At 40.8% G+C, this 26,837-nt stretch overlaps 1 protein-coding gene across 1 annotated transcript in view; it reads left to right on the forward strand.

The window, feature by feature from the left end:
• The window catches only part of LOC309556272 (chloride channel protein C-like), a 299,799-nt gene that overhangs the window by 96,941 nt on the left and 176,021 nt on the right, over nt 1-26,837 (forward strand). The window contains exons 12-13 of the mRNA XM_082258707.1: nt 2,539-2,710; nt 4,129-4,300. Coding sequence (XP_082114833.1) covers nt 2,539-2,710; nt 4,129-4,300 — 344 coding nt within the window. The remainder of the gene's footprint in view (nt 1-2,538; nt 2,711-4,128; nt 4,301-26,837) is intronic.

The following is a 26,837-nucleotide window of genomic DNA, read 5'->3' on the forward strand; positions in this document are numbered from 1 at the left end:
TATCACTGGAATAGGTGTTCCCATCGATAGATTTCCCTTTACCTCCTGTTTTATTGATAAGCGTAAATTTTGGATCTTCTATCACTTTTTATCCTGGTGACAATAGACACCAGGATAAATGGTAAGAGTGTTTCTTCTTAGCATGGACACACCAATAAAAACCTGACAGATATTGTAGGCCCTTTTGATTATAATTACTGTTTAAATCTTCTAGATGCTAATTAGTGAATCCTTATAGACCCCTTAATGACCAACAGCCATGCATCTTATACCTTGGTGATATCTCTGCTGTTGTATTAGAAAAGTGATATGTGGCAGATTTGGAGACTGGTGTCAGGGATGGATCCAAGGGTTTAGATATGTGACCATTTCATTTTACCAAGAATCATCTATTGAAGTTTACTTTGCTCCATGATCCCAAATAAAAATGTGAAATATTAAAATGATGGAAAACTGGATTTAAATCTTCTTACCTTACATGTAATAGAATGTTTTTCAGATAAACAGTTGAGATGTTAAAGCAGAACTACACTCTTCTATCGTTTGTCAGCCAAGGAAGGTGCCATCTTAGCTTCTGTTTGATCCTAAATTGACATGATTCTGCACATGTGATCAGTTCTCACACCAGCCATATGCTGCACAATATAGCACATACTGTACTTCATTACAGGGAAGTTAGGTCAATAAAGCTACAGAGAAGATTTTTTTTGCTAAACATTAGCTTTAACTTCTTATTTCATGACAATTTTCCAATAAAGTGTCACAAAGCACAGTACCTAACTGCAAAGCCTTCTCATCTATGGCAACTAACAGATTTAATGTATTTTTATGTTTGACTACAGTAAACTAATATATGATCATCAATGTACAGTGGTGATCGAAAGTTTGGGCATCCCAGGTAAAAATGTGTATTAATGTGCATAAAGAAGCCAAGGAAAGGTGGAAAAATCTCCAAAAGGCATCAAATTACAGATTAGACATTCTTATAATATGTCAACAAAAGTTAGATTTTATTTCCATCATTTACACTTTCAAAATCACAGAAAACAAAAAAAATGGCGTCTGCAAAAGTTTGGGCACCCTGCAGAGTTAATATCTTGTACTGCCCCCTTTGGCAAGTATCACAGCTTGTAAACGCTTTTTGTAGCCAGCCAAGAGTCTTTCAATTCTTGTTTGAGGTATCTTTGCCCATTCTTCCTTACAAAAGTCTTCCAGTTCTTTGAGATTTCTGGGCTGTCTGTCACGCACTGCTCTTTAAAGGTCTATCCATAGATTTTCAATTATGTTGAGGTCAGGAGATTGTGAAGGCCATGGCAAAACCTTCAGTTTATGCCTCTTGATGTAATCCCCCGGGGATTTCGAGGTGTGTTTAGGATCATTATCCATTTGTAGAAGCCATCCTCTCTTTACCTTCAGCTTTTTCACAGATGGCATCAAGTTACCATCCAAAATTTGCTGAAATTTTATTGAATCAATTTTTCCTTCTACTCGTGAGATGTTCCCTGTGCCACTGGCTGCAATACAATCCCAAAGCATGATTGATCCACCCCCATGCTTAACAGTTGGACAGAGGTCCTTTTCATTAGATTCTGTGCCCCTTCTTCTCCAAGCATACCTTTGCTCATTTCCGGCCAAAAAGTTCAATTTTAACCTCATCGGTCCACAGAACTTGTTTACAAAATGCATCAGGCTTGTCTATATGTTCATTTGCAAAGTTGAAACGCTGACTTTTGTGGTGAGGACGTAGAAGAGGTTTTCTTCTGATGACTCTTCCATGAAGACCATATTTGTACAAGTATCTCTTTATAGTGGAATAGTGTACCACAACTCCAGTGTCTGCTAGATCTTTCTGGAGGGATTGTGCAGTCAAACGTGGGTTTTGAATTGTTTTTCTCACAATCCTGCGAGCTGTTCTGTCTGATATTTTTCTTGGTCTTCCAGATCTTGCTTTAACTTCCACTGTTCCTGATGACTGCTATTTCTTAATTACATTCCGAACAGAGGATATTAACATCTGAAAATGCTTTGCTATCTTCTTTTAGCCTTCTCCAGCTTTGTGAGCGTCAACTATTTTCAGTTTCAGTTTTCTAGACAATTGCTTAGAAGATCCCATGGTGCTGATTGTTGGGGCAAGGTCAGATGAGTCTGGGCATTTAAAACCTTTGAGATTGACATCACCTGGTCTTCCCAGACGATGATTGAGAACAATCCATGACACTGGCAGGTCTCAGCCTTGCAAAGGGGCCAGTGCATGCTATAAATTATTTTGCAGACACCATTTTTTTGTTTTCTGTAATTTTGAAAGTGTCAATGATGGAAATAAAATCTAACTTTTGTTGACATATTATAAGGATGTCTAATCTGTAATTTGATGCCTTTTGGAGATTTTTCTATCTTTCCTTGGCTTCTTTATGCACATTAATACACATTTTTACCTGGGGTGCCCAAACTTTCAATCACCAATGTATGTATACTGTCAAAAAACAAACAAACAATTGATTTGTTTTTTTATTCTAATCACCTGCATTTTGCTTTTAGCTGCCGCTCTGCTGGTGGGAAATGGAAAACATGGTATCATGCTTCTGTTCCAACGAGGAACTCACATGAAGTTTGGACTTCAAGCTCTTCTTACGACTCTTATATTTTACTTTTTTATTTCCTGTTGGACTGCTGGATCCGCAGTTTCATCTGGACTTGTTGTACCCATGCTGTAAGCAAACCAGTTAATTATGTGATATTCATAAGGAGTAAGCATTATTTCATAGTCTAAAGCAGTGTTTCTCAACCTTTTTTGAGTCAAGGCACCCTTTACAAATTAAGGACAATCTCGAGGCACCCTTTAAAAATTATGGATAGTCTCAAGGCCCCCTATTCTAAAATGTAAAAACAACTCTAATAGTTTTACTTCATGCAACAAGTAGGACACCCAACGTTAGAGGTGATTTATTCTTCCAAAGCAAATACACTTTTGCAAACTGATACTGTCTAGTATTCCAATGTTTCTCTTCCCCCTCAGTTTTTCTCCATTACTAATGTGTGCCCAAGTCTGATGGAGGGGGCCAGGGAAGTGTCAAACCAGGATGCTATGTAGTCGACTGACATCCTCCATACTGACTGAAGATGCAATCGATCGTTAGGATACCGGCAGCAAGAAGGTTGTAATGGTGCACAATGAAAACCTGTGGCTTTGTGTAACTAAAACGCAGGCTTCATCCACATGCTGGCTTGTATACAATTTTTGGGTAATTTTGAGGTATTTTGCCAAGGCACCCCTAAAGAAACCTCAAGGCACCCCAGGGTGCCTGGGCACCCTGGTTAAAAAAGGCTGGCCTAAAGTGACAATTTTTCTGACACTCTAGGCCACGTGTATACACCATGCCTAGGCACACAATGTCATACAAGTTCCATCCCTCCTGTCTTGAGATTATTAGTAAAAAGCAACTGCACAAACACATTGCCACTGGTAGCATAGGTTCTGCTACTTTTCAACTGTAAGGCTGGGTTAACATATATATGGGGTTTTCAGCTTGGGGTCCAGTTCATTTCTGTTCACCGATTCAGGTGCGATTCAGGTCAAACTTTTTGCCTGAATTCTTACCTGACCTGGACTTAAAAATGCACAGGACCCTTTTGGAAACTGCTCTGCAGGCACCTCAGACATGTGCATCCAATTCGCACATATGTGAACCCGGTCTAAAGGCCATCAAACAAGAGAAAGGAGATGTAGTTTCATATTTCTTGAAATCCAGTAAGTTATATGAATTCTCTCAATATCTCCTGCACCCTTTCCTCCTTTCATTCTCTTGCTGAGTTTATCTATACATTTCCAGAAGTAGAAATTTATCAGGATTTGTACATTTTTAGTCTTGTTGCTACCCTTTTACCCTGCTGCCCTAAGTTCATGCCTGCACATGGCATTATGCTTATTACATCCCTGCTGATATAACTTAGTTTTCCAATAAACTTCTTTTATATAATTGAATTAGTTTAAATATTAAAGACTAATGTATACTATACTAATATAATGTACTTTAACCAGTATTCCTTATTCCATATCCAGTCTCCTAATATGCAAGTCATAACTCTGATCTCTCGTTTAGCACAGTCAAATATGATATTTCTCTGCAGATACACTGGTGCTCTCCTTGGGAGAATTGTTGGTCTTATTCTGGTGTACATGCTTGGAGTCCAAAGTCATGAGTATGGAAAATGGATTGATCCTGGCCTTTTTGCAGCGATTGGTTCAGCAGCCTATTTTGGGGGTGTTTCCCGACTGACCATTTCCCTTACTGTCATTATGGTGAGTATAAGTAACTTGTATAATGTGTGTGTAATAAAGCAAAAAATATATGAACATGTAAGCAAGAAAGGTCAATTTTGATTCCAATATGGGAAGTGGATACGTTTAATAATGACAACGACTGTTTTTTAATGAGACATTTCAGCCACAAGCCAAGCAGCCTAAAGTATAAATAAAGGCAAATTGTTTTAGTTTTGGACAGGAGAGAGATGAAAGCACCTCTCGGGTTTCTCGGGTTTCTATTGGTGTCTGTGCCCCCATAAGTGATATCCACCCTATTTGCGAAAGTGAAAGTAAAAGAGGGGTAATCTTCCAATGGGGAAACTAGTTCAGGTTACACTGGTGGAAATCAGTCATTCCCTCAGTTTGGAGAAAATTCTTCTAACTTTCTGTTTTGGCTAAGGGACAGGAAGTGAAGAAGAAGATTCTCCCCAATGGGACATAAAGGACAAATAAAACTGATAGGGGTTATAACCCTTCCTTACTCTATCCAAAGCAAAAAAAAAAAAATACTTTAGTTCTACTTGCATTGTATTTATATATCAGATGGGAATGTGTCAGACAATGAAGTGCTCTGTGTATATTAATACTTTTTGTCTCTCTCAGCCACAACCCCCTCTTTTTTCGATGCCGTTGAGCTCGAGTGTACCAGCTTCAACACATATTTCCCTGATCCAGTATAGATTTCAGAAATGGTGTGCAGTTAGCAGGAGTAGGATAGATAAGCATTCATTGGTGTTTGTTTACTGATACTCAAATGGGGACCATTTTTGAAACACCTATGCATGCATCAGGAACAGAGGATAGTCATGATCTTCATTTCTTAGGGGTGTAATTACAACAATAACAGACATTCATTATTGCCTTGGAGAGTCAGGCTACTTAAGGATTTCTCAGGGCAGCAGTAGACTTTTTCAGTGATAGGTGGTGGTGTTATAGTGCTACAGTAGATGGCCCCAAAGAGTTATATACCAAGGGCTATTTTCTTGCTTTGGAACCATGTCTTTTGTATTTTGTGAAAAAAGTGCAGGGTTGTTGGTGCTGGCGCTACCACATACAAAATTATGAGGATAAAAAAATGTGTATAATGTGTATATTGGTGAGAATAAAATGTATGAAACCATAGGTTCAAAAAAGTGCATATAGTGCGTTTGGTAAAACCATATAGTGTCGCCACTTAAATGCAAAGTGCTTAGTGCTGTTTATATCCATAAAATCCCATCCATAAAATCACGAAAGTGCATATGGTGTGCTTGGTAAAACCATATAATATCGCCACTTAAATACAAAGTGCTTAGTGCTATTAATACAGCTGTGTGTTATTGCACCAAGTGCTCAGTTACGTGCCTTTAAATAGGACTTGCGCCTGTGGATCTCCACTGGGTGCAATCAAATGCTTACCGCAAGCTTGTGGCAGGTAACTTGGGTCCCATCAGTTGCTGTAACACAAAATAGCCTCCATTGCGTAGTATATAGTGTTTAAATTGAAGCAAGTTAGCATCCACTCACAGTTAGGGAGTTCACTTTCAGTGTGCAGGGTCCGCCGGGCTACTTCCGCGTTCCACCGGTCTGAACCACCGTTACCGGAAGTGACGTACTGACGTAATAAGTCACGCCCTACGTGTTTCATCACTACGACGTCATCTGGAGCGTGCCATCTAGCGCTACTCCCGGTCTTTTTATAGGCTGGGCTGCCGCCATGTTAGTACACCCATTGGAGTCCGAGAACGGCGGACATCTTTGTACACCTGCTGTGTAATTTGCCAATTATGTACAGCCTAAAGAATTAGTCATCATGTGAACTCCCATTACTGTGTTTGCCGTAGAACCAGATACATTCATATTTATTACAACAAATTAAAAATACGGCTAAACATACATTAAAAGAAAATTAATACCGTGGTGATTTGTTAAAAACTTTAATAAAATTAAAATTATAGTACGATGTCAGTGCGGGATAGTGATGTGCCCGATTCGATCTGGTGTTTCCGATATATTTAGTGCTGATACAATGTGGGTGCTGGTAAAAGGGTGCCCGTTATTGGTGGACAGTTCAATCTTATTCCTTGTGATTATAAGTGTGGGGCCACCCGTAATCCGTGCTGATTCGTTCCTATGATTATGTGCCCCATACATATGGCAATAAAAATCGATAGAAAAAATCGGTAGAGAAAAAATTGTTAAATATTAGCCATAAAAATCATAAAAATCACTGAGGATGTAATTCCAAGATAAAATGTGGTGGTAAAGGATTTATAAAATTATTTGATATTTAGTCTGCCAACCCGTGAACGGTGGCTACATTAAAAATCCAAATATCAAAAAAAACCCAAAAAACCCCCGATCTAAAAATTGTGTATATATATATATATATATATATATATATATATATATATATATATATATATATATACATAAAAATGCATAGGGGTGTTGGGGAGCTTGGTTGGAGGAAGAGTTTCGAAAAACCACAATATTTTACGGATATTTTTGGAACTTTTACCATAAAACCTTGAGATGAGGACATGTATACATCTCGGGGGGTAAGTCCAGGAATTTGTTAAAAAATTATTTTGTGCTAGTGAAGAAACAGGGAAAACCATCCATGGAAAAAACAGGTGAACACCAGGTAAAAAACAGGTAAAATACAAGTAAAAACCGGGTGAAAACCAGGTAAAAAACCCGATAAAAACAGGCAAAAAACAGGCAAAAAAAGGCAAAAAACATCCAAGGTAGAAGTTTTTTTGTTTTTTTGTAGAAGGACTGGGAATGACAGTAAATGTAAATTACCCATACTCGTTCAAAAAATCCATAATCATTAAAATTTAAAAATCTGTAAAAATTAAAAATTAAAAATCTGTAATGAAGCAGTTTAAATCAATGTCTATATTCAAGCCTTTTGGTTGGAGGGTCTGCATTAAATATATCCACTTAGTTTCGTTTCTAGAGACACTTATTCTTTTGTTGCTACCTTTTGTATTTTGTGCTAATTACTGTAAAAACCTTTGATGCCATCAAGATGAAGCAGTGCAGTATGGGTGTTTCATAGATATGGAAAGAATTAAACTAACTGAACCCTGAAGATGGGGGAGAATCGGGACGAACAGTCTCAATGTGCATCTCAGCAATCAGTAAGAAAATATCTAGATGACATGTTTCAATACTAATATATTGTGCTCAACACTGTAAATTTCACACTTCTTTTGCTTTGGTTAAAACGAAAAACAAACATTTTCAAAAGACAAATTCACAATCTACAATATCCGATTAAGACCCTGAATGTCAAATTTGTGCTTACAATTTGCCACAGGCTATACTGCTAGGTTCCAACTCTATAACAAATTATGGCCCCAGAGAAAACATGTGTTGCTCTCTGGCTCAGAATGTGAACTTGGTGTTATGGGACAGAAAATTTGAATGTGGCAACAATCTCTTGAAAGCCGTCTGGTGCATAGTTATTATCCATACTTGAAGACTGGGTCCAAAAATCTAGTTATTCTTGGCTTCTGATTCATAATCTTCCATTTGGAAAGACCCAGTGTAAACAAACTCCAAGTATTTGTGTGAAAGGAAATAGTCAGCTATTTATCATATGTGATCGTTGCATTACCATGTGGTGATGAAGGATATTATTCTAAATTACATCAAAACACAATTATTTATAGGTTATTTGATCATGGTACAACATTACGTGCATATTCAAGCACCACTTTGCAGTGTGGAATAAATGCATGGATTTCTTGCCATGTGGATTGTCTCCATTTTCCCTAAACAAGTAGTCAGATCTTGTTGTAACACAAAGTAGTTTCCTATTGAAAATACCTAATTAGCAAAACAGCCTTTTGAACACTCTTTAAAATTAGATTTTTTAAAATTATATTTCTAAATATTTAGTAAGACCATATGAATACTACATAGGGCTCCACTGAGCATATTTGTGAAAGCATAACAGAAACAAATCCATGTGTATTAAAAAAATACATTCATTATGTACCATAGTGTTACCATATGGAGTAAACTGGATGATAGTGCCTAGGTGTGCACATTCATTTAATTTGCCTGTCTGTGCACAATGACTATTATCTGCATTTTACCATGTAGTATACACCACACAGCCCCAATATAGGGGGACTGATCTCCGTACTGTAGTGGGATCAATCATGAGATTTTTTTGTGTCACAAAAGCTATACAAAGAAAAGTAACACTACCCTTATCAAAAAAACAAAAACAAACAAAACATTCTAGTCTGCCCCACTTCTACTGTTTTTATTAATCTGCAGTGCTAACCTTGTGATTAGGGTTAATTATCTCTAAAGTTTCTAAAGACATTTCTTTTCACTATTAAGATACAATTTGTTTGGATCTACCTGTAATCTTTTAAATGGGCATAATTAAAAGTAACGTAGATACATTTCAAAAGGATAAATAACTTAAACAACTGTTAGCTACAAGCAGATAATTTAATAGGGCAGGGGGCATGACCTTGAGGCCTCGTTCACACCATGGTGTAGTGGCATCAGTTTTTCTGCACGTTTTGCAACGGCACAAAATAAAACATTTGTTCTTTATGTGCCCTGTTCACACCACAACGCGTGGATTTGTTCTGTGCAGGAATCTAATTTTTTTCTGTGCAGAGAAAAAAAAAAACAGACGTGACATCACCATTGGTGGGAATAGGACAGATAACTGACGTACATGAAAACTGATGTCAACATGCAAAAATCTGACTCAAAGGCCCATGAAAGCTGATGTGAAACTGATGTAAACTGATGTCTCTGCAAGTGAAATCTGTGCAGTTTTACCATCAGTTTTCATGCATGTATGGTGAGCAGGGAGCCCTTAACCAGTTCCCTACCGGCGCATAGTAATATGATGCTGGCAGGAAGACTCCGTTCCTCCGGGCAGGCGTCATATGATGTCCACCTGTTCTTGGCGCTACTGCGTGCCCCCCGGGGGCGTGCAGCAAAGCGATCGGGGATGAGGCTCATCCCTCGGACACAGCCCATCCTTGATCAATGAAATTGGCTCTTTACCACATGACCAGCTGTGTCCAATCACAGCCGGTCACAAATGTCAAGAAAGATGGGGTAACTCACTGTTACCAGGTTCTCCTCCTCACACAATGATTCAGTGTGAGGAGGAGATCTGGAAACGGTGAGTTACCATTTACTGTGAATTCTTCTGTGCCCTGATTGCCCCACCTTATAAAGAGAACCTGTCACCAGCTCATCTTAGTACCTATCTGTGAGCCTATCAGAGTATCTGTCACCTGCCCATCAGAGTACCTGAGTACCTGTCACCTGCCCATCAGAGTACCCGAGTATCTGTCACCTGCCCATCAGAGTACCCCGAGTACCTGTGACCTGCCTATCAGAGTACCCAAGTACCTGTCACCTGCCTATCAGAGTACCTGCCTATCAAAGTACCCGAGTACCTGCCACCTGCCTATCAAAGTACCCGAGTATCTGCCACCTGCCTATCAAAGTAGCCGAGTACCTTCCACCTGCTTATCAGAGTACCCAAGTACCTTCCGCCTGCCTGTCAAAGTACCAGAGTATTTGCCGCCTTCCTATCAAAGTACCCGAGTACCTGCCACCTGCCTATCAAAGTACCCAAGTACCTGCCACCTGCCTATCAGTACCTAAGTACCTGTCACCTGCCCATCAGAGTAGCCAAGTACCTGTTACCTGCCCATCAGAGTAGCTGAGTACCTGTCACCTGCTCATTAAAGTACCTGAGTACCTGTCGTGCAGCCCAGCAGTACCTGACGTGCATCCTATCAGTACCTATCGTGCAGCCCATCAGTGTCACCCTTCAAACAGCCACCATGTCCAAAAAAGTTTTCACTACCAAAGAAGCATATAGCATATAAATTTCTAAGCCTGATGGATGAGAGCAGTGGGGAGCTCTCACTCTCTGATTCCAGTTCCGAATCCTGTTCAGAATTCAAGCCCTTTCAAGGCTTTACATCGGGGACCGGCTGGGATTTAAGTAGTACATTCCCAGCGAGAGGGCCAGGTACGGATTAAAACTCAACAAGCTCTTTGAAAGCGCCACTGGGTATGTGTACGCCTTTCGCGTGTATGAAGGCAGAGACTCACAGCTCCAGCCCCCTGAGTGCCCAACGTACATGGAAATAAATGGAAAAATTGTCTGGGACCTAGCATTCCCACTGTTGCAAAAGGGGTACCACATTTATATGAATAATTATTACACAAGTTTGCCCCTTTTCCGCCACCTGTACATGAAGAAAACGTTGGCCTGCGGTACAGCAAGAAAAAACAGGAAGGGCTTCCTGCAGCGTCTAGTCACCACAAAACTACGAAGCAGGGAATCCGCAAGCCTTAGGAATGAGGAAGTGTTGGCCGTGAAGTGGAGGGATAGGAAAGACATTTACATCATGTCCACCATCCACAAAGACACCTCAGCGGAACATCAAAGAAGACACGGCCCCGTTCAAAAGCCTGGTTGTATCCATGGGTACAATAAGTTCATGTGGGGGGGGGGGAGGGGTGAATTTAAACGATCAAATGTTGCAGCCCTATCTCCCAACACGAAAGTCCCTCTTCTGGTATAAAAAAGTCACAATTTACTTTTTCCATTTGGCCATATACAATGCATATGTCACCCATCAAAAATCTACAGAAACACCAAACACCTTCCTCCAGTTTACTGAAGATATTGCCATTGCTCTGATTTACCAGCAAGGATCCCCCCCAGAAAGCATTAGTTCCGATTGTGTCAGCAGACTTCATGAGCGCCATTTCCCTGACCATATCCCACCACCAGAAACCGGAAGAAGACGCCTAAAAAAGTGGCAGGTGTGTAGCAAAAGAGGAATTAGGAAAGACACCAGTTTTCATTGTGCCCAATGTCCCTCCCAACCTGGTCTATGCATCGGAGAATGCTTCAGACTCTATCACACTGCCCTAAACTATTAGCCCATATTTCAATCAGACTGCCATTTCCCCTTTTTCAATTTCTGTGCTGAATATTTTCCTGCTGCCTCAACCAACCATATCATTGCCTTCCATGTGAACCAACCCTGGCCTGTATATCGACTATGCCTCTGCTGCCATCTGCATTGTTTATCCGCCACGTTTCTGCCTTTCATGTGAACTGACTCTGGACTGTTTATCGACTATGCCTTAGCCTACCGTCTATTTCTGCCTTTTACCTGCACTGACCTCGGCCTGTTACAACCATGTTTTTTGCCTGCCCTTTAGATTGATCTTTTGCCCTGCTACTGTAGTAGTGGGATTCAAACTAACACAGGGGTCTCACTTTTGTGAGGGGCTTCAGAATAGTGTTTTGAGTTGAGAAAAACAGTTTTTGGTTTTCTCTGGGCTTTGTAATCCCAGAACAGGGTCTGGAATCCAGAGGCTTCAAATTGATTTAGGTGGGAGAAGCCTCTACCCCTGTCCCCATTCTTTCCTGACCAAGGCCCTAAGCTTGATGGTCCTGCCTGCTGCCTGGACCAATACTTTGGCTGTGCTGATAATATCTCCGCCTGCACTGACCCATGACTTTTTATGGAACATGTGCCTGTTGCCTGGATCAATACTTGGGCTGTACTGACCATATCTCTGCCTACTGCCTGTACTAATTATGGACAGTATTCCTGCCTGCTGCATGGACAATCCTTTTCGCTGCTGCTGACCACATCTCTGCCTGCTACCTGGACCAATGCTTTGGCTGTGCTGACAATATCTGCCTGTACTGGCTATGGACAGTATTCCTGCCTGCTGCCTGGACGATCCTTTCACTGTTGCTGTCTACGTTCCTGTCTGCTGCCTGGACCACTGCACTGCTAAAACTACAGGTAATCTTTTGTTTACCCTTTGCTAAGCAGAATGTATCTTGGTATGTATTATGCTATGTGTTAGGGGCCTTAAACAATGTGATAGGTTGTCAGGAATTTATGTGTGTGATTTATATCATTAGAACACATGATGGTGCTCCTTAGATGTTGGGCCCCTCTATGTGGCTAGGCCGTGAAAAAGTCTCACACATGTGGTATTGCCATACTCAGGAAGAGTGGTAGAATGTATTTTGGGGTGTCATTTTTGCTGTGTACATGCTATGTGTTAGGAATATCCTATAAATCGGCAACTTTGTGTAAAAAAATTTGGTTTTTATTTTTTTTCCCACATATTCCAAAAACTTGTGGAAAAAAATAACATGTTCAAAAGACTCATAATGCCTCATAGAATATACGTTGGAGTGTTTGCTTTCCAAAATAGGGTTATTTTGTGGGCGTTTCCATTGTCTTGGTGCTCTAGGGCCTTCAAAAGTGTGATAGGTAGTCAGAAAATTATGTGTGTAATTTATGCTCCTAGAAAGCCTGAAGGTACTACTTGGATGTTGAGTCTCTTTATGTGGCCAGGCTGTGTAAAAGTCTCACATATGTGGTATCCTCATACTCAGGAGGAGTAGCAGAATATATTTTGGGGGTGTCATTTTTGCTATTTACATGCTATGTGTTAGGAATATCCTATAAATTGACAACTTTGTGTAAAAAAGTAGGTTTTCATTTTTTTCCCACATTTTCCAAAAACTTGTAGAAAAAAATGACATGTTCAAAAGACTCATAATGCCTCAAAGAATATACGTTGGGGTGTTTTCTTTCAAAAATGGGGTCATTTTGTGGGCGTTTCCATTGTCTTGGTACTCTAGGGCCTTCAAAAGTGTGATAGGTAGTCAGAAAATGATGTGTGTATTTATGCTCCTAGAAAGCCTGAAGGTGCTTCTTGGATGTTAAGTCTCTTTTTATGGCCAGGCTGTGTAAAAGTCTCACACATGTGGTATCACCATACTCTGGAGGAGTAGCAGAATGTATTTTGGGGTGTCATTTTTGCTATTTACATGCTATGTGTTAGAAATATCCTATAAATTGACAACTTTGTGTAAAAAACAGGTTTTTAAAAGACTCATAATGCCTCATAGAATATATATGTTGGGGTGTTTGCTTTCCAAAATGGGGTCATTTTGTGGGCTTTTCAATTGACAACTTTGTGGGGAAAAAAATAAAAAAAAATGTTTTTTCATTTTCCCAAGAATTGCGGGAAAAAATTACAACTTCAAAAAACTCACCATGCTTCTTACTAAATACCTTGGACTGTCTACTTTCCAAAAAGGGGTCATTTGGGGGGTATTTGTACTCCTGACATTTCAGGGCCTCCTAGACTCAATAACAAAAGACTTCTAGACTCAATACCTTTCACACAGACTAAATAATATACACTAATTTGGGTTATTTTTACCAGAGATATGTAGCAGTATAAATGTTGGCCCAAATGTATTAAGAACATTTTTTTTTTTTCCTTTTGGGATAAAAGTTATATATGAATAATTAAAAGCTGATCTTTGCAAGCACCTCTATCAGTGGTAAATGGTTTGTCTTTACACTTTAAAGGCTACTTTGTCTGGACAGCAATTTTTATTACAGTTTGACATGGTTAAGACAATTACAATGACTAAAAAAACATACACTGCACATCTCTAACAGACTGGCAGACAACTTTTGTATAAATACACAATTGAATGAATACATGGCATTATAAACACCTTCTGATTTCGAAATGTATTGTATGAGCCCTGGGACATGGTGTCCAGACTGGATTATAATACACTGTAGACAGTAACTTCAATATAATTTTAAAATCAAGTGCAAATGAAAATGTCTGGGATATACAAATGGATACAATGGGGGGGGGGGGGGGAACATAAATCCAAAAAGCCGAAGGTGACCTGTGCCTAGAGCCAAGGGAAACAATCATAGGGACCATTGTGGCAGATATAAAGGTAAGCACTACAGGCCGGTCATAATCAATACCATTTTCTGGAGCTAAAGGTAAGAGGGTGCTAAAGGAGGCCTTCACGCTTAGACCTAAGTAACCGTTAGTACATTTGTGTAGTATATCCTTCCTGCCCATATATCTCTAAATTTATCCAGTGTGTTTTTGGCAGTGTGAACTATTTGTTCAGCTTCCATTATATTATTCCAGTCCAAGATAACTGGAGAAGCAGTTTGTTTCCAAAATCTTGAGATCAGACTCTTAGCTATATTAAGTAAATGAAGGGTCACACTGTTCTCATATGACTTGAAAGAGGAAGGCGTGTCATGGAAAAGATAGTGGAGGGGTGTATTCCTAATTAGTTTAAAGCGTGGTACACACTATTCCTTTTTTTTTCGTTCAACCCATAGGACTGAACGAAAAAAAAATGTCGGCTTAGTTTGGAGCTGCTGTACTAATTATAGTACAACGATCTCCCCTGCTGAGCTGGAGAACACTCCAATCAGCACTCTCCGCCATTGGCTCAGAGAGCTGATTGGGAGTTGGTTGGCTGCTGGTTTTCCAGCATGCTCGTCCGACAGAAACCGTCTGAGCGGTCAGCCTCGGTCGGATAGGGGGACATACACATGGCTAAGTGTCAGAGTTTTTTTTTAATTAGCCAATGTTTCCCGACATTCGGCCCGTGTGTACAGGGCTTAAGAGTAGGCTTCTCTATCAAAGGGGAAAAAAAATCGCAGAAGCTATTTTTTTTTTTTTTTTTTTGAAAATCTTTTTTATTGAATTTTGCAAGAAAAAAACAACAACTACAAACATTGGTGCTCAGGCTCAGACCAGATACGAGCTAGCAGCAATACATACATAATGAAACACGGCACCCGCGCAGGGGTCCAAAGGGAAGGGCAAGTGTATTACAAACCAAGTGAAAGGCATACACAGCAGCCCTGAGAGACACAGCAGATATTATAAAACAATAGGAGATCCTCACCAAAACTCATCAGCAGGGCCCATGCTCAATACAGGTCAGCCCCAAACATCACAGAATCCCATAACACCCCAAGGCGAGGGGCGCCATCCGCCTAAGACGGAAGGCGAGACCCGCCTCCCCCACCCGGGACAGCGGGGGGATCGGAGAGCCACCGAGTCCACACTCTATCAAACTTTTTCCGGCAACCCCTGTGCACATATGTGTCTTTATATAAGGGGAGGACTGAATTCACCAGGGTCCTCCATTGCTGAACCGTGGGAGGGGAGCGCTGTCGCCAGTGGAGCACAATGGATTTCCTGGCATAAAACAATAATAAACCGAGCAACGTGCGGTCCGCCACCCGAGACACCAGATCATCCAGTAGACCGAGTAAACATATTCTCGGGGAGGGATCGCAGAAGCTATTTTGGAAGGAAAAAATCCCAGAAGCTCTACATTTTACAGCAGGGCCGCCATATATGTAAAAAGGTCCACTTGAACATCTTGAATCGATTCTTGGAAATATTTGAGTCAGGCGGGCAGACATTTTATACCACCTGGCTAAAAACATGTAACATGAATATTGAACTTTAGAGCTTATAGAGCAGGCATGTGTGAGTCTAATAATTTTTTTGAAGTTGAGGTAAGGTGAACTCAGTGTTAAGTTCTTTCTGCCATTCTCTGATGAAGTAGGAGGATGTGTTGCAGAGGGCCCAAGTAATAGTTTATACAGCTGGGAAAGGAAGTGTCTTGTATCTTGAGGTGTTGCACTTAAAGACTCAAATGGTGAGAGATTGCGCATATGTTAAGTGTTTGGTGAGCTGCAATTTAATACATTTTTGTTTTTGGGTTTAATACTGCTTTAGTGGTCCTGCCACTATTATTCAGTATGTGTCAGCTGCTTAGGAATCCAGCCTTGGGACATAGATATTCAAAATGCAAAGGAACATTTCATTCCTTTAGATAACTAACTGTACCAAGACTGAAGTGTCTTTACTGGCATATGAAATTAAGTCAGGGGCTTTCAGGCATTGCTGTCTGTTTAATATAGGTATATATGCATACATTTTCTGGGAGTACTGGTTGAAATCTCCATACCTCTAGTGAGGTCTCTTCTTTGGTGCTTTACCTGCTGATCACAACTACCAGCTTTGTGTTCCATAGGCTGAAATGGTTCTGTTCATGGATACGTTTTCTTGTACAATAAAGACCAAGTGATGATTTGGGAATCCAGAAGGTGGGCATTTACTAAAATGGCATTTAATCAAGTCCTCTCTCCTTTTGAAGAGACTTACCGGTATTTCCAAAACTGAAAAAAGGCTTTTGTGGTGATAGCAGAAGGGTTTAGATGTGTCTTATAGGAAATCTTTGTCCTAAAACTGATCAAATGAACATTCAATAAAAAAAAAAATGATTATAATGATTAATGCAAGCTGAGAAAATTCAATCTTTTTCATATTAATTCAGTTCTGCTCAATACACTATGAAATGAATGTATTTTATGCCTATATGAACAGTGAAATATGGCTGTATTTCTTTGTCAAAAAAATCTGACAGTTGTGTTTCTGACCTTCATAAGAAGTCTGAAAGACTGTTTCTACTTTGCAGGGAGTAGAAAAAAAAAATTGACGCAGGGAAAGCTATTACAGTTATTCCAATTAACAAAGTTAAAACACTTATGCTTTTGTTTTCTTTTTTGGCTACATAATGTCCCTTATATAAGTACCCTCTTGGCAATCAAAGGAATTATTACCACTAGTGTGGTAATAGCAGTTAATCTGTTTTCATTATGATGAATAAGAGCATAATAGCTTATGGGATTCAGAGTTATACTCATTTGTCACCACTTGGCTGTGCTAAAGTACATAACATTGGCGAACTTTAACTTGACAGCGTTAAAGACGAAAGAACAAAGGCAACCAACAGCAGCTCTCCTACAGTAACGGTAACTTCAATCATTGATGGTTCAGTGATTGAACTGATACAAATGTGTTTTCTTTTCTCTGACATCTAGAGAAATGTAATGAAATATATGACCCACTGAGTTTCTTTTTTAACACATGCAGCAGTGAGGGCTTCATGAAAAGGTCCCTTGAATTATTGTATTTCCTGCAATGGTTTATTGACAGCAAAAAAGGGGGACGTAAGGAATAGCAGAACAGAATGGCACAGCGGTGTTCAGTGCACTTTATGAAAATCAAGTAATTTAAACAATGCCGGTGATAATAGGCAGCTGAACACACCTGCACTGTGAAGTCAGCGGGCTTTGCTTGCAGACTTTACTGAGTTTCATGTCACTGGAAGCATGGGGCCTATAAATAAACCTTGATGTTGTCTGCTCAGTCACCTACAAACAGCAAGCAGAGAGATTGACTGCTTTAGATTACATCTAGGATGGTGTTTGCCTGTCTCTGGCTGCGGAGTACAGATAGCTGCAATTTCATATACATGAATAGATGAACCTGGGTAAGAATTACATTTTCCCTTCAGTGGAGAAATTTAGTTCTGGAAAATTTAGAGCTTATTTATGCATGTCCGTTATCTTCAGAGGCACTGTCATGAAGAGTCGTTAGGAGGCAATGTCTCCCCAAAATAAATGATATATCACCCCTACATATTCTTCAAATAACATTTGCTAGTATTTTTTCCATAGTAAGTGTTCCCACTTATTAAAGATACAATATCCTTTCTGGTCACAGTATCTAGAGCCAGCTTTTATGGATTTAATGTGCTATCTACTGCCTGATAATACCATTACAAATAGAAGAAATCCAGTATATTTAAATGGTATAGCTTTAATCTATGTATGTTTTAACTTCAAATCACTTTATGAGACACTAGGGTTGATTTACTACATGCAAATTGGCTGTTCACCTTTTGCATGGGAAGTTGCACTTTCCAAGGGAATTTGCCCCAGAGCTTACTGAATGTGGTGAAGTTTCACTTTACAAGAAATACTCAACTATGTGCAAGAAAATAAAAACACCATTTTTGCTTGAATAGATGATGGAAGTTGGAGTTTCACCTCATTTAGTAAAGTAGAACTATAGGCAAAACTTTTTTTTTAAATTTTGGATTGAGCAAGAGAGGGTTATGACCCCTGTCAGATTTTTTCTCACCATCTGTGTTCCACTTTGGAGATTTCCCTTCACTTCCGGTCCCATAGCCAAACAGCAAGTGAGAGGAAATCCCTTCAAATTAAGGAAATCTCTTGGGGACTCCCGGTCACCAGAACCAGTGTCCCCGTTGGAAGATCTCCCATCTATTATTTTTTTGGGAAAAACTCAAAATGTGGGCTTTTCTTTCAATTTTAATAATATTAATTTTAATATTAATATATAATTTCTTTTAATGATAATGGTAAATGGGACAATAGAGAAGGTACATTTCCTTAGGCGGGGCAAGTCAGCAATAAACACTGGCAGGGAATCTAATCCCTCTCCACTCTATCCAAAACTACAAAAAAAAGTTTTGCTTTTAGGTATACTTTAAGCTCTGGGGCAAATTCCCTTGCAAAGTAAACAGCCTGTTTGTCATTAGTAAAATGCCCCAGTAGGCCAAAGGGACATTTGAGTTACATAGTTACATAGTTATTGAGGTTGAAAAAGGACACCAGTCCATCCAGTTCAACCTATGATGAGTGTGTGTGTGTGTAACTACTTCAATACAGTGCACTTCCACCCCCCCTTCCTGCCCAGGCCAATTTTCAGCTTTCAGCGCTGTCACACTTTGAATGACAATTGCGCGGTCATGCTACACTGTACCCATATGACATTTTTATCATTTTTTTCACACAAGTAGAGCTTTCTTTTGGTAGTATTTAATCACCGCTGGGTTTTTTATTTCTTACAAAAAAAAAAGACAGAAAATTAAAAAAAAAAAAAAGTTTTACTTATTTTCTGTGAGTAAATTTTGAAAATAAATAATTTTTCTCCTTCACTGATGTGCTCATGAGGCGGCACTGATGGGCACTGATAGGCAGCACTGATGGACACTGATGAGGTGGCACTTATGGGCACTGATGAGGTGGCACTGATGAGGTGGCACTGATGAGGTGGCACTGATGAGGCACTTATGGGCACTGATGAGGTGGCACTGATGAGGAGGTACCAATATGCCGCACTGAAGGACGCTGATAGGCGGCACTGATGGGCACTGAGAGGTGGCACTGATGGGCACTGAGAGGTGGCACTGGTGGACACTGATGGGCAGCACAGCTTAGCAGGCACTGACTGGCAGCACTATGGGCACTGATTGTGGACACTGATTGGTACTGTTTTTGACATTTCTGTAATCAGGGCACTAATGATCAGTGCCCTGATTACCTCTCCTAGTCTCCCCTGTGAGGAGGAGCCGCTGATCGGCTTTTCTCACCTCACACTCTGACTGTGTAAGGCGAGCCAATAAACGGCACTTCCTCATTTACTTGTGACCGGCTGTGATTGGACACAGCCGATCATATGGGTAAAGAGCCATGTCATTGGCTCTTTACAAAGATCAGGGGCGCACTGTGTCCTAGCAACACGGTGCAGCCACGATCGCCGCACTGTGCGCCCCCGTAGGCACACGAGAGAGGCCGTTCTGGTGCGCCGTCATATGACGGCGTCCCAGAACAATAGCTGCACCGCTCCGCCGTCATTTGACGGTGGGCAGGCAGTATGTGGTTAAGTCAATGGTACATTGTATACCCCTGTATATTGTGGTCGTTGAGGTGCCCATCGAATCCTTTTTTGAAACTATTGATGCTCTTCGCTGATACCACTGCTTGTGGAAGAGAATTCCACATCCTTATGTCTCTGACTGTATAGAACCCTTTACGCAGTTTAAGGTTAAACCGCTTTTCTTCTAATTTTAGCGAATGGTCGTGAGTCCTTTTATATTCCCCTTCACTGAATAGTTTGTTCCCTATGCTAGGGTCACCAGTACGGTATTTGTACATTGATATCATATCCCTCTCAAATGTCCCTTCTCCAAAGAGAATAAGTTATATGCTTGCAGTCTTTCCTCATAGCTGAGATCCTCCAGTCCCTTTATTAGCTTTGTTGCCCTTCTCTGAACTCTCTCCAGTTCCAGCACATATTTCCTGAGGACTGGGGCCCAGAACTGGACGAAATACTCCAGATGCGGCGGGACCAGAGTCTTGTAGAGTGGGAGGATTATCGTTGTATCTCTGGAATGAATCCCCTTTTTATTCCATGCCAATATTCTATTGGCTTTGCTTGCTGCAGCTTGACATTGCATGTCATTGCTGAGCTTTTTGTCTATTAGGACCCCCAGGTCCTTTTCCATCTTAGAATCCGCCTGATGTAAACACAGCCATCTGTCATTCTCCCTGATGTAAGCACAGAGGCTTGTAATGTTCTGGTACCTTTGGGTACCCTAATTACTCTTTCATAAGTGTATGCGCCCCACCATTCTCTTTTGGTAAGGTGCGCATACACCTTTAAGACTGATGCTGTCATCACTGAGCGCCGGACTGGATGGCTATTTAGATCGCCGGCTCTCACTCACATGTGCTCGTTCAAACTGCTTTGTGCCTTGATGCTAACCTGTCTTGAAGCTCTCATGCTTGCAAGCATACCTCGCTGTCGGAACCACGCTGCGCTGATCCCTGTATCCCGCTACCGGATCATCCGCTCTTGCCGAACCTCTCCTCTGCTACATTGCTATTAGTGATAAGTACCCCACAGGGGAAACCTCTATAACTTTCATACTAAAGCTTACACTATCTAGCTCTGCATACTAAGGACTATTACTACATCTGCATTATCTAAGATTGCTAGCTCTTGAGCCTACTACCACCTGTTCTTGCACTGGGTTGATCTCTCTTGTATGTCCACCTTCTACTCTGTCATCTGCTACCATACATGATTGCTAAACCTATCTGCATCCCATCTGCTACTATCTTACTTTCAAGAACATTTCCTTTCAAGTGTCTGTCATCTACCATCTCTACCCAACCTGTCTCTTCAGCCTATCATCACTGTGTTACTATATACATAAGTCACTCTAGGAAACATCTTATTGAGTGTGTGTGTATTTACTTGCTGAATTGAGATCATCCACACATGATGAGTCATTGAGAGTTGGGATTGGTGTCTCAGCGTTTCTCTACATGACTACTGAAGTGGAATATTTCTGCAGCTGAAAATCCACATCATACATAAAACGCAGGAGCGTTACAGATTGAACGAACCACAAATGGATTCAGCAGAAATAACCACTCAGATGACACAATTAAAACAGCAAGTACCTGCGTTAATACACGCACTTGCTGAATTAAAAGAAGACAATCAGGCTCTGTCGCAGCAGGTAATTAGACTGACACAACTTACCACTGCTCAGTCCCCTGAACCCAAAATAAATCCTCCTTTGGTATTTACAGGCGATCGCAAAAAATTTCGCGAATTTAAAAACGCATGTGAGTTACTTTTCTTGCTAAAACCCGTACCTACCTTACTGATCACATTAAGGTTTGTACTATTATTTCTTACCTAACAGGCGATCCTCGGGCCTGGGCAGACTCTCTTTTTGAGAAAAGCGACCAGCTTCTCAACTCCTATGCCTTGTTCCTAGCAGAACTCACTAGCCTATATGATGATCCCAATAGGCAGAGTACTGCCGATCTTCAATTAAGATCCTTGAAACAAGGTGGGAGACCTGTAGAAGACTTTGTCGCAGAATTCAAGAGATGGACCCTTGATTCAGAATGGAATGATGCATCTCTGAAATCCCAATTTAGGCTTGGCCTATCAGAGGCCGTTAAAGACGAGCTCGCCCGAGCGGATCTGCCAAAAACCCTGGATGCATTGATACAACTCAGTATCACCATAGATAGAAGACTACGAGAAAGAAAGGCTGAGAAAATGGGAATGCCATTATCCAGTTCTTCTCGGATTTCGGCCGTTGACCCCGTTCCTATGGAGGTAGGAACCATACGCCCACCTCTATCAACTATGGAAAGAGCCAGAAGACGATCTGGTAATCTCTGCTTGTACTGTGCATCCCCGGATCACAAGATAAACGTCTGTCCCCTAGTCTACAAAAAGAAGGGTGAGTGTTCACATGTTCTCCTAGGGGGATTGACAACTTCAATCACTAACCCTTACCTTTCTGTTTGCTTAACATTACAGTGGGACCAGAACAGGATTACTACTAAAGCCATGATTGACACAGGATCTTGTGGAAATTATATTGACTTACGTTTTGCTGCTTTAAATAAAGTTCCTATTATTTCTAAACTTAAACCTGTCTCAGTGAGTCTTATTAACGGTGTTCCTTTATCCTCTGGTCCGATCACTGATCAGACACAGGCACTCCTAGTCACTACTAACGGGTCTCATATGGAGACCACTACCTTCGATCTAATATCTTCACCCCACTTTCCCATTGTGTTGGGACTTCCCTGGTTGCACACACATCAACCAACCATAGATTGGAAGGAACGGACCCTGACCTTCCTCTCTTGCTATTGCGAGGGTAAGTGTAACCTCCCGTCTTTCGGGAAGATCCTGTCTGTGGTGACAGATGAGATTGCACCACTATGTTATCAGGATCTCTCTGAGGTTTTTCTTGAGAAAAATGCTCAAGCACTACCTCCCCATCGAGACTATGATTGTAGCATTGATCTACTCCCAAATAGCAAATTGCCGTTCGGTCATGTTTATCCTCTTTCACAGGATGAACTTTCCCATCTCAAAGACTATTTGGATGAGAATTTGGAAAAAGGTTTTATTAGACCTTCCACTTCTTCCACAGCAGCAGGACTCTTTTTTGTCCGCAATAAGGACTCAAGTCTCAGGCCTATCATCGACTATAGGCAATTGAATGTTATTACAATAAAAGATCGCTATCCTCTACCGCTTATCCCTGAGCTCATTGAGCAGGTGCGTGGAGCTACCTATTTTTCAAAATTGGACCTGAAAGGAGCATACAATCTCATTCGAATCCGTGATGGACACGAGTGGAAGACTGCATTCAGAACCAGATATGGATTGTTCGAATATCTTGTAATGCCATTCGGGCTATGCAACGCCCCTGCAGTTTTTCAACGATTTATAAACGATATTTTTAAAGACTTACTAGATGTCTGTGTTGTGGTATATCTGGACGATATACTTATATATTCACGATCCCTGTCTGAACACATAAGACATGTAAGACTTGTATTATCGAGATTGCTTGCACACAACCTTTATGTGAAACTGAAAAAATGCTTGTTTCATAAAGAAGAGGTACTGTTTCTAGGCTACATCATATCCAAAACAGGAATCGAGATGGACATGAGTAAGATATCCTGCATTCAGGATTGGCCTACACCAACCACACGCAAGGCGCTACAGCGATTCCTTGGATTTTCGAATTTCTACAGGAAGTTCATTAGAAACTTCTCTGCCATTGTGAGACCCCTCACACAGCTCACTAGCATTAAAAAAAACATTCAAATGGTCAGATGAAGCAAATAAAGCTTTTCACCTGTTAAAGACAAGGTTTACTTCTGCTCCCATACTACGCCATCCAGACCCATCCCTCCAATATATTCTGGAAGTAGATGCGTCAAACATGGCAGTAGGAGCAATACTCTCCCAACGACCAACTCACACTTCACCACTTCATCCAGTCGCCTTTTTTTCTAAATCCCTAAGCAGTCCAGATATAAATTACCCCGTGGGTGAAAAGGAACTGCTTGCTATAAAATTGGCTCTGGAGAATTGGCGACATCTACTCGAATGCACCCAATTACCAATACTTATATACACGGACCATAAAAATCTCCAATATCTTCAGACTAACAAAACTCTCTCGCACCGACTGGTACGATGGTCACTATTCTTTCTAAGGTTTAACTTCCTAGTGACCTACACACCTGCAGATAAGAACAAAAAGGCGGATGCACTATCACGACTAACTGAAGAAAACTACTTTGAAATCCTTGAAGGAAGAGGTTTTGCATGGTATAAGTTTGGATTCACCCCCACCACAACTAAATACTGATGCAGAAGGCTTCCTCTACTATAACGACAAACTTTACATACCACCTACCATACGCACCAAGATCTTGGAATTATCGCATGATGTGCCTATGGCAGGACATATGGGTATGACAAAGACTCTTAATCTGATTACCAGGCAATTCTGGTGGCCTGACATGAAAACATCTATACAAAAATTCGTCTCTTCATGCAATGTCTGTGCCAGGTCCAAAATTGACACTACGAGACCATCCGGTCTACTATGCAGTCTACCAATACCCCAAACTCCATGGGAAGTTGTGTCCTTGGACTTTATAGTGGAATTGCCTCCTTCCAAAGGATTTAATACCATCTTAGTGTCAGTGGACCATCTGACAAAAATGGCACATTTCATTGCTATTCGCAGACTACCTTCGTCCAAACAAACGGCAGAACTCCTGATGAAACATGTCTTTAAGTTACATGGTATCCCAAAAACTCTTCTGTCTGACCGTGGATCACAATTTATTTCCAAGTTCTGGCAAGAACTATGTCACATACTACGGATCGAGCGGAAGCTCACTTCTCCTTACCATCCGCAGACCAACGGACAGACTGAAAGAGTCAACCAATGCATCGAGCAATATTTACGTTGTTACACTTCTTACCAACAGGATGATTGGGTGGATCTTCTCCCTCTGGCAGAATTTGCCTACAACAACGCAACCCACAGTACGACCAAGCAGAGTCCGTTCTACTTGAACTATGGGTTTCATCCCTCTATTCTTCCACCACGCATCCTTCCTTCAAATAACCCAGTAGCTTCAGACTATCTTACCCAAATAAAGGACTCTCTGGGTTTGCTTAATACTACCATTGCACACGCTCATAGTCAACAAAAGAAGTACTATGATCTTCGCAGAAGACCTTTTCCTCAGTACGCTATCGGGGACCTGGTTTGGCTCTCAACAAAAAATTTAAGACTGAAAATCCCTAGCAAAAAGCTTGGACCTCTGTTCTTGGGACCTTTCCCAATCAAGAAACTTATTGGAAAAGCTGCAGTACAGCTTACATTGCCAATAGACCTCAAAATACATCCCATTTTCCATGTGTCGCTACTGAAGCCCCATGTTCCTGACCAAGGAAAGGAATAAGGCCTACTATCCCACCTCCTCCTCCTGTACAAGTTGAAGGTGGAGAAGAATATGAGATAAAAGAGATTCTGGATTCTCGTATTCACAGAGGAAGACTTCAGTACTTGGTTCGATGGAAGAACTATGGGCCCCAAGACGACACCTGGCTAAACACCTCTGACATACATGCCTCTAGATTAATCCGCAATTTTCATGCGAAGTACCCAGACAAACCAGCTCCAGAGGCCTTCAGGAGCCAGCCTTAAGGGGGGGGTACTGTAATGTTCTGGTACCTTTGGGTACCCTAATTACTCTTTCATAAGTGTATGCGCCCCACCATTCTCTTTTGGTAAGGTGCGCATACACCTTTAAGACTGATGCTGTCATCACTGAGCGCCGGACTGGATGGCTATTTAGATCGCCGGCTCTCACTCACATGTGTTCGTTCAAACTGCTTTGTGCCTTGATGATAACCTGTCTTGAAGCTCTCATGCTTGCAAGCTGTCGGAACCACGCTGCGCTGATCCCTGTATCCCGCTACCGGATCATCCACTCTTGCCGAACCTCTCCTCTGCTACATTGCTATTAGTGATAAGTACCCCACAGGGGAAACCTCTATAACTTTCATACTAAAGCTTACACTATCTAGCTCTGCATACTAAGGACTATTACTACATCTGCATTATCTAAGATTGCTAGCTCTTGAGCCTACTACCACCTGTTCTTGCACTGGGTTGATCTCTCTTGTATGTCCACCTGCTACTCTGTCATCTGCTACCATACATGATTGCTAAACCTATCTGCATCCCATCTGCTACTATCTTACTTTCAAGAACATTTCCTTTCAAGTGTCTGTCATCTACCATCTCTACCCAACCTGTCTCTTCAGCCTATCATCACTGTGTTACTATATACATAAGTCACTCTAGGAAACATCTTATTGAGTGTGTGTATTTACTTGCTGAATTGAGATCATCCACACATGATGAGTCATTGAGAGTTGGGATTGGTGTCTCAGCGTTTCTCTACATGACTACTGAAGTGGAAAATTTCTGCAGCTGAAAATCCACATCATACATAAAACGCAGGAGCGTTACAAGGCTATGCGATCCTGCTATGTAGGATCGTATGTCTCTGTGATTACATCACAAGCCACGCCCCCCCCACAGTTAGAATCACGCCCCTAGGGACACACCTAACACCTTGATCACCAATAAAATTAACCCCTTCTCTGCCAGTGTAATTTTGACAGTAACAGTGCATATTTATAGCACTGATTACTGTAGTAATGTCACTGTTATTCCCAAAAGTGTCAAAAATGTCAGTCATGGGTCCGATCTGTGTCCCGCAAAAAAAAAAATCGCAGATCGCCGCCATTACTAGTAAAAAAAAAAAACAAAACAATAAAAATGACATAAATCTTTCCTGTAGTTAGTAAATATAATAACTTTTGCGCAAACCAATCAAAATACGCTTATTCCGATTTTTGTTAAACATATGTAGCAGAAAACAAATTGGCCTAAAATGTTAAAAAATTTAGATTTTTACATTTTTTTTGAGAATTTCATATAAAAAAATTTGAAAAATATTGTTATTTTTTCAAAATTGTCGCTCTCTTTTTGTTTATAGCGCAAAAAAAAAAAAAAATCGCACAGTTGATCAAATACCACCAAAAGAAAGCTCTATTTGTG

The sequence above is a fragment of the Pelophylax lessonae genome, assembly GCF_965119305.1.
Source record: "Pelophylax lessonae genome assembly, chromosome: 5".
Taxonomy (NCBI): domain Eukaryota; kingdom Metazoa; phylum Chordata; class Amphibia; order Anura; family Ranidae; genus Pelophylax; species Pelophylax lessonae.